This window comes from Paramormyrops kingsleyae, chromosome 7 (genome assembly GCF_048594095.1).
Source record: "Paramormyrops kingsleyae isolate MSU_618 chromosome 7, PKINGS_0.4, whole genome shotgun sequence".
NCBI lineage: Eukaryota > Metazoa > Chordata > Actinopteri > Osteoglossiformes > Mormyridae > Paramormyrops > Paramormyrops kingsleyae.
Window position 1 is genome coordinate 16,493,625 of NC_132803.1, and position 9,321 is coordinate 16,502,945.

The 9,321-nt window shown below is 39.7% G+C and overlaps 1 protein-coding gene and 1 non-coding gene across 2 annotated transcripts; both read left to right on the forward strand.

Moving 5' to 3' along the window:
• The first annotated feature begins 1,780 nt into the window (after positions 1 to 1,780).
• rpl37 (ribosomal protein L37) lies at positions 1,781 to 3,535 on the forward strand. Its single transcript, XM_023823022.1, has 4 exons — positions 1,781 to 1,884; positions 2,457 to 2,592; positions 2,787 to 2,871; positions 3,432 to 3,535. The coding sequence occupies exons 1-4, from the start codon at positions 1,882 to 1,884 to the stop codon at positions 3,499 to 3,501; spliced, it is 294 nt and encodes a 97-aa protein (XP_023678790.1). The 5' UTR covers positions 1,781 to 1,881; the 3' UTR covers positions 3,502 to 3,535.
• LOC111850012 (small nucleolar RNA SNORD72) lies at positions 2,309 to 2,387 on the forward strand. The gene has a single exon (XR_002839688.1). It is a non-coding gene; the product is annotated as a small nucleolar RNA SNORD72 (small nucleolar RNA).
• Positions 3,536 to 9,321: the final 5,786 nt, after the last annotated feature.

Below are 9,321 nucleotides of genomic sequence, written 5' to 3' on the forward strand. Positions count from 1 at the left end.
TACTTATGTATGAAATCTACATATTTCAGAATGAATGTCTTGTGGTTTACCTGAGTTGTAAGATCCCCTTTCTGGATGTACTGGGATGCATCATCAGTGATGCACCTGTGCTCTCCAGCTGTTTTTGGGACTTTCACCATCATACACCCTCACCCAGGTGATCTAGCTGGGGTTGAGATACAAATTTTAAAATGCAGGCAAATCTACAATACAAATACTCTGCCTTGTACCCTGTGCTGCCTGGTATAGGCTCCATGCCCCCATGACCCTGAGCAGGCCAGGCGGTTGGAATGAACGGATGGATGAAACTGAAGTGGCTTTAATAAGAATTTAATTTACTGTTTTGTTAGTGTTGTGTTACATTAGTGAACATTTCATTCAAAAAATTTAATTCAGACAGATCAACGCTTACCATTATTAAGGATAGCAGTTAAATTAGGGTCACATTACCAGGGACGTTACCTTTCAGTGGGTAACATGATTATTATTTTGTTACATTAATCAGTAGTCACTGATTATAATGATCTTTCTCCTGAAAGTATGTGTACAAATGGGTGTACAGATTAATGAGATACTCAGGCATTGTAAGTTCCTCATCCTCCCTGGCAAGATCTTTTATTAGGGTATAAATAACACTTATTTGATCTGCTTGTCTTGTGTGCTGGAAGGACCTTTAAGAAATAGGGAGAAGAATGCATTTATTCCAAACACTAATCAGGGAAGCAGTAGTAGACTATTCAGAGCTATGATAAGTACAAGATTTCAATTATTAGAGGAGAGGTGATGAGAATTCACCTTCATCTAGTGCAGGGGTAGGCAAGCCTGATCCGGGAGTGCGGGTATCCAGCAGGTTTTCCATCCTACCTGGTCTCTGATGAACCACACCTGACCTCAAGCAAATAGTAACTCATCAGGTAGGATAGAAATCCTGCTGGGTACCAGCACTCTAGGATCAGGGTGGCCTACCCCTGATCTAGTGTGTGCTAATTTGCATTACATACTGATTATTAATTTAGGATGCCATGTATTACCCAATTGTTTGTATAGTGCACTTTTTATACTGTTCTGTTGGTAAAGCTGTTATTCTATTGTTTTTTTTTTATTTGCTGCTCTTATCTTGTACTGTCCACTTTCTGCTGTAACGATGCAAGTTTCCCACTTGTGGGACTAATAAAGGATTATCTAATCTAATCTAATCTAATCTAATCTAATCTAATCTAATCTAATCTAATTATTTGTATATTGAAAAGCAGGACTCATTGAAGAGACAGCTATGTGGACTTTGTTGTGATTTTTATTTATGAGAATTTTTTTATTTATGAGAACATCCAGTTGTAATAACTGAATGTTCTTTTGACCTTATACCAGAACAAAGGCTATTTTATAACTGAAACTTTCATGACTGGACTGTAATACATATATGCATTACGGTACTTTATGACTCTCCAGTAAATGCCTCAATGAGGAAAGTTTTGTACTTGCATTTACTATGATGCCCTCATCAATAAAAGACAAAATGTAATTAATATGTCCACATCAATAACTGTAATATGTGTCAATATCCGTCAAAACATCTGTGCATAATTTAAAATTGTCACAAGCAAAAAAAATGTGGCTGTAGAACATGAATACAATAAACAAAGTGTACATTTCTAACATAAAATCTAGCAAATTTGTTCTTTTAAATATATATGAGCTGCTATTGTAAATTTATTATCTAACGACTAAAGTGCTGCAGAGTTAATGTTAGTTACACTAGCCTATTTTAACGAAGTTGTGAAACTCGGGTTTCATTTATTGTTACACCGGAAGAACTCCATGCACATTTAACGCAACACCAGCTATATTTCCGGCCTCTATCGTGTCCGCCTTGAAAGCAAGATGGTAAGTTATAGAAAGCGGGCAGTGGAAACATCTAAAAACATCGATTTTTCTGATGAATTTTAATTAAAATATACTTGATGTATTGTAAGATTTTAATATCATTATGTCGTCATTCTTGATATTGGGTAGTGCATAGTTTGCGTCGCTGTTTAAATCTTTTGTTAACATTTAGTCCATTTGTACGTGGTAAAACGGTAAAAACTAATTCTTAGTGCAGCTTAAGGTTATGTTGATTCTTTTTAATCAGGGAATCGTTATATGCAGCTGAATTGAAAATTACTGTACAAGTGGACAAAATTCCATCGGGTAGTTTCATATGTGTAAGCTAATGATTAGCCTGTTTGCTAGCACACGGACGTTGCTGGTAATGTACGTTTGTATGCCTGGAAAAGAAGGCCTGCCACCTCAAACCCGTTCGACAGTTGTCTTGTCAATGATGTATTAAAAACAAATGTCTGAACAGATGAGTTCCAGTGATTTCTACTTTTATCCTGAGACAAGACCAAGGCATCGTTAACATACTGTGCTGAAGGCGTGTGTACTCGGTTTACTGAGTTGTTCTCCGTTTCCAGACGAAAGGAACGTCGTCATTCGGGAAGCGCCGCAACAAGACGCACACGCTGTGCCGCCGCTGCGGCTCCAAGGCGTATCACCTGCAGAAGTCCACCTGCGGCAAGTGTGGATACCCCGCCAAGCGCAAGAGAAAGTGTGAGTGTCGATGGTGTCTGTTGGCTTACATCGAAATATATATGCAATGGAACCATTGCTCTGGAAAGCTTAAAGGCAGGCCGATTCTTCTCAGTGCCTTTAGTGTTAGTTTTGGTGGTGCTTGATAGATACAGGGCATGGGGGGTTTCTATCTTGTGGTGCTGCGTTTGTAAGGTAAATTTCTCCCAATCTAGACAACTGGAGCGCTAAGGCCAAGAGGCGCAATACCACCGGAACAGGACGCATGAGGCACCTGAAGGTGGTCTACCGCAGGTTCAGGTGAGCGCATTTCTATGGTTCTAGGTTTTACTTTAGTCCATCTCTACTGGTGGATATCTTTAGAAGAAAAGTTCAGTGCCTCATTTTCTGTTGCTGGAACTGAGTCTGTCAGGTATGAAGTTAATGTGTTTCTAAAAACCTGTGACTTCATTTTTGATATTGCGAAAATAGTCTTAAAGATTTGTCACAAATTACATTTTGTATTTCAGTTGCTCTGTGTTCTTGGGCATATTTTACAGGAAATGGGCTGATGTGTTCACTGTTTTTTTTTTTTCCTGGCAGTGTGCAGTTAATTAGGGACACATTTCAGTTACTGTGTTAAGGGGATTGCACTCCACCTTCATATGGTGCTGCTTCGTGCTATATAAGCTCAAATGTTTGCGCATTCTGCTATCAAGTCCTTAGTATGAATACTGCAGAGTAATGGGCAAACGTCTGAGCAGATAAGTTTAGCTGTGATGATTCTTGTCTCAATGATTTCCAGCACAGTAAAAGTATAATGGTTTATCAAGGTACTGTTAGTATTAGTGTTCTTAGATCTTATTTTCCTCTTTCCTCAGAAATGGATTCCGTGAAGGAACAACTCCCAAACCCAAAAGAGCAGCAGTGGCTGCCTCCAGCTCATCTTAGACGTTTTGTTTAAAATAAATGTGCTGAAAATTAACCCACCGTGTCTCTATCCCTCTTCTAAACACCTAACAAATCACATAAAGTTATATCCGTTAGTCTAAAATGCAAGATAGATCTATGTGTATGTGGCCTTTGAAATTGGGTGTAAGAGGAATGAATGGTAACATTGCATTACACGCTAATGCCCTGTTTACAGCCACACACTGCTGTACAGTGATGTTACTATGGGCATGTTTATGTTGAGGTAATCTGGTCTGCATTGAGCATCCTTTTTTATGTGTATTTACTTAACCTTTTAAAGGTTACAATGTGCTTATGCAGGAGTTGGCGGAGATGACAGGGACCATCAATTGTTGGTTTTGTAACTATACACCCTACATGGAAGTTAGCCAACCATAAGTCTAATCAATATAAATAGTATGTTTTACTGGGAAATATGCAGGGTTTAGTTTTCATAAGATGCTAAGTTTTAGTGTTAAGGGTGTTTTACATTTATTGGTATTTAGATTTGACTTTATGTCGATTTGAGAGGCTGCTGGACGAGTCCTAAATGAGGCACATTACCTGCATTGTGAGGGAGCGTCAGTTACAGCACTACAGCCATGTGGCGCGTTTCCCTGAGGGTGATCTGGCTCACAGGATCCATGAGGCTGAGGACCCGAGAGGCTGGACCAGGTAAAGGGGATGACCACGTAACACCTGGCTGAGTAGATAGATGGTCATTTGTGGAGGGTGGGACTGGACCGTGTGTCTTCTTGGGGGGTCACCAGCTGGGATCCTAAGATGTTTCATTATGTACTGAATGGCAACATGCTGCATCAGTGCATGCATTCTGCATCAGTGCATTCTCCCTGTATGTAGTGAACCCCCTCCCCGATTCTCCCCCCAAAAAATGCACTTACTTGTTTTGAACAGTTTGTGGAATTACATATTACTCCAGTAAACAGCTGCTTTTATCCAAAGCAAGATACAAGTGAGGCAAATGGCCCATTACGAGCACATGCTGAGCACCAGTTGAGCATAAATAGTCACAGTCACAGAGTATTCAACTGCTTGGTAGAAACAAAATCTTGGTACAGATTTTTGGCTTCTACTCCTGAAATGCCCAACACTGGATTTTAGGAACCCTTGTTGCTTGTGTAACCACTCAAGTGAACACTTCTATAATAGTACATACGTATTGCTTTAAGTGCCGTAGACCAGCAGAGCATCTGGGTGCTGCGCATTGTTTTCCTTGACGGTGCATGGATTACATTGTTTACATGTACTGCGTTTGTTTGGACGATTGGTACTATTTTAATGTATCCAATTAATGAAAAATAGTGATATATATATATATATATATTACTTGGTCATAAAGTGGTTTAATTTTTAGACTTCATTTGATAATAATCCTTTGATTATGTTGAGTTGGTGTGGGGCTCAGTGGGTCTGGACTCTGTTTATGATCAGAAGGTCACCGGTTCAGATCCTAAGGCTGGCAGACTGGTGGCGCTGTTGAGCCCCTGAGCAAGGCCCTTAACCCCCAGCTCCAGGGGCACTGCATGCTGGCTGACCCTTCGCTGGGACCCCCAAGCTTGCTATCACCTGTATACAGTCATGTGAAAAAATTAGGACACCCCATTAAATATTTAGCTGTTTATTATGAAATGTCAACATAACAGTACTAAATCTTCTTTATCTGTAAAGGTGATGTAATTGCATCATCTATGCAAAAACAAGAAACAAATTCACTTATTTACGAAAAGAAATTAACTAAAATGCTAATTTCCACTGAGGAAAAAGTTAGGACACCCTCACATTCATCACTATTAGAAATTCCTAGAATTAGATTCAGATGGCACCATATCAAGTTAAAATGATTAGAACATCGGTACAGAGCTTTTTGGTGAAGTCTTATTTAAACCACAGACATTTAGTTTGGTTTGCTCTTGATTGTTGAAATGAGTGGGATCACCATGGTGAGATGCAAAGAGCTCTCTGAGGCCTTTAGAAAGAAGCTTGTAGATGCATATGAGTCTGAGAAGGATATAAAGTGATCTCAAGAGAGTTTGGAATCAGTCATTCCACTGTCTGGAGAATAATTTACAAGTGGAGAACATTTAAAATGACTGCCAGTATGGCCAGGGCAGGCTGTCCTAGGAAGTTTAGCCCAAAAGCAGGCCACAAGATGCTGAAATAAGTCTCCAAAAATCCTAAAATGTCATTCAGGAAGCTCTTGCCAAAGTTGATGTCAAGGTACATGCATCTGCCATCAGAAAGAGACGCACAAGTTTGATTTACATTGGAGCTGTGCAAGGAAGAAACCCTTGCTGTCTGGGGAAAAACTGAAGTTTGCCAGAGACCCACCTAGACAAAGACTGGGACTTTTGGAACAACATGCTTTGGACAGATGAATCTGAATTTTTTTTTGGCCGCAGTAACAGATGACATGTTTGGTGCAGTGGTGGCTTGATGGTTAGGGTAGCGCACGTGTAATTGAAAGATTGCAGGTTCGAATCCCCCACTAGCAAGTCACCACTGAGGTACCCTGAGCAAGGTACCGTCCCCAAGCACTGCTCCCCGGGCGCTGAATTAGCTGCCCCCTGCTATGTCACGAAAGTCACATATGGGTCAAATGCAGAGGTCACATTTCGTTGTTGCGCACTGTTCTGTGGTGTGTTGACAATGACCACTGATCACTTAATTCTAATTCTAAACCATAGAAGGCTTTTGAACAAAAGAACTTTATACCAACTGTGAAGCATGGGGGTGGAAATGTCATGGTTTGGGGCTGCTTTGCTGCAGCAGAACCTGGCCAGCTCACCATCATAGAATCCACTATGAATTCTTCATCTTATCAGAGGGTGCTTGAGGACAATGTGAAAACATCTGTCCAGAAGTTGAACTTGAAGTGGGGGTGGACCATGCAAACGACAATGACCCAAATCATTACAGTAAATCTACCAAGGAATGGCTTACAAGAAAGAAATGGAAGGTTCTGGAATGGTCAAGTCAAAGTCTGGATCTGAATCCTATTGAGATGCTGTGGGGTGATTTGAAGCAGAAGTGCATGCAAGACACCCTTCAAACATCATACAGCTTAAAGAATTCTGCATTGGAGAGTGAGGAAAACTTTCTACTAGTCGATGTCAGAGACTGACAGATGGTTATAAGAAACGTCTCATTGAGGTTATTTCAACCAATGGGGGAAATACTAGCTATTAGGGCACAGGGTGTCCTAACTTCTTCCTCAGTAAGAATTGGCATCTTAGTTAATTTCCTTTGTTAAATAAGTACATTTGTTTCTTGTTTTTGCATAGGTGATGCAATTACATCACCGCTATGTACAGATATCAATCTCAATATTAAATCTACTTTGAAATTATGTTTCTTAATAAAGAATTAAATATTTAATGTGTTTAAGGTGTCCTTATTTTTTCACATGACTGTATGCAGGGCTGGACTGGGACAAAATAAGTGCCCTGGCATTTTTGCTCAGACCGGCCCACCACAATCGGTCGGACACAACCAACAAGTACACCATCCTTGCGGTCATTTTTTTGGCCCGCAACTTCTCCGCACCCCCCTTGCCCTTGCGCTTTTGCTTCTCCATCCTAAATCCACTGATTTCTGGCTCTGAGCCACTGACTGCATCTGACACAAGAAACAGAGGGGGAGGGGTGGAGCCTGTTAAGAGATGATTAGGCCAGCCCAGTATCAGTATGGAAAATTAACCAATGGGCCGCTGTCCCTGCTTTATGGGCCGGTCGTTGGCCAATTAAAAAAAAAAATCATATTATATCGACCAGCCCCCAAGTGCGTCGGCCCACCGGGCATTTGCCCGGTATGCCAGATTACCAGTCCAGCCCTGACTGTATGTGTCTGTGTGTCTCATGGAGAGCAAGATCAGAATCAGCTTTACTGGCCAAGTATGTTTACACATACAAGGAATTTGTCTCCATCTTTTTTCTATCTCAATGTGCACAGGCAGACATGCACATGTTCACAGGAAGTATGTACAGTAGATATAAAAACTGTACGCACCCATGTTAAAATGCAAGGTTTTTGTGATGTTAAATGAGACCGCAACAAATCATTTCAAAACTTTTCCCACCTTTAATGTGATCTATAACATGTACAATTCAATTGAAATACAAACAAGTCTGTTATGGAGAAAAATATAAAAACTAAAAAGCAAACAATAAACTGGTTACATAAATGTGCTCACCCTTAAACTAATACCTTGTTGAAACACCTTTTGATTTAATTACAGCATTTAGTCTTTCTGGGGGGGGGGGGACATCTGCCAAGTGTGTTAAAGTGACTCTGATTAATCCTAAATACAGTTTGGCTGTCCTAGCAGGTTTTCCTGACCTTTACTGAGTTGCATCCTGGTTCGCAGAGAGCTCACAAAGCATCAAAGGGCTCTCGTTGTTGAAAGGTATTAGTCAGGAGAAGGGTACAAAAAAATCCACAGCATTAGATTTACCATGGAACACAGTGAAGACAGTCATCCAGGCGCAGCTAAATTTTACAAAAAAAATACATCGTCTCCCAAAAGCATGTGGGAAAATGTTTTATGATCTGATGAAACCAAGGTTGAATTTTTTGGCCACAATTCCAAAAGGAATGTTTGGCACAAAAACAACACTGCACATCACTAAAAGACACCGCACCCACGGAGAAGCATGGTGGTGGCAGCATCAACATGGGGCTGTTATTCTTCAGCTGGAACTGGAGCTTTAGTCAAGGTGGACTTTACCGTTTATACAAGACTAGAAGCATTTTGAGAAGTAATTTCAAGGATATAACAGTGTTTCACATAAAATTCAAACCCTCAGTGTTTTGATCACAATCCAAATCTTTACATATTCACACAAACAAGAGCCACAATAATCAATGGCATTTGTATATTATTATTATTTTTCCGCCAGTAACATGAGGCATAATATGTTTTGATTTGCACTTAATCAGGTTTTAGGCAGTGATTCTAAAAGTGATTCTGAAAGAAGCAACTGGCTAAATCAGTTTTACTATAAAGTTACTAAATTATGCCCAAAATAAAGTGACACTGAATAATAGTGTCAAATATATTATTAGTATATACTAAATTTAATAAATTAACTTGAACTCAAAAATCATGAATTTTTTTCCTACAGTAAAATACAAAATAGAATGTCAGCCTTTCTCAGTTAGGCCAAGAGAGATCATTAACGTTTGATATTTCACAGAAGGACATTAACCTTATGACTACCTAAATTTTCCTTTTTAAACAGTGTACAGCTAGCTGTTTGTAGTGTACAGTATGTTATTTTGGGATATATCTAATAAAATCTAATAAAAAACATTTAAAAAATATTTTATGGGGAGGGGGTAATGGAAATGAAGTAATATTTTGTTCTATTAAGAAGACACTATTTTTACAGCAGGCCTAATCAGGGGACATGTTTTGCAGACATCTGAACTGATGCAGGGCTGCAGTAAATTTCATTCAGGACTTTTCTTCTTTTTAGATGAAAAGCAGAAATGAAGGCTTTGGATCCGCGACCCTGAATAGGAGAAAGCTGTTACAGAAAATGGATGGATGGATGGATGGAAAATTACCACCTTCTCCAGCATTAAAATGTCACCCAGGGTAGTGTTCCACGAACCACGATTTCTTGTTTAGCCGGATAACTTGTTGGATTTAAGGTAGTCTGGCCTAAATGGACTTTATCTTCGTTCACCTACATGTAGCTCACACTACCTTAAATCTGACAAGTTATCCGCCCTTAAGGTTTTTGATAGCACTTTACTTGACAGGGATCAAATCATATAGCATTATACTATAATATATGT

Coding starts and splice junctions, on each gene's coding strand:
- rpl37 (XM_023823022.1), top strand. Junction 2,593..2,786: donor CGCCAAGCGCAAGAGAAAGT/GTGAGTGTCGAT, acceptor CTCCCAATCTAG/ACAACTGGAGCGCTAAGGCC. Junction 2,872..3,431: donor GTGGTCTACCGCAGGTTCAG/GTGAGCGCATTT, acceptor CTCTTTCCTCAG/AAATGGATTCCGTGAAGGAA.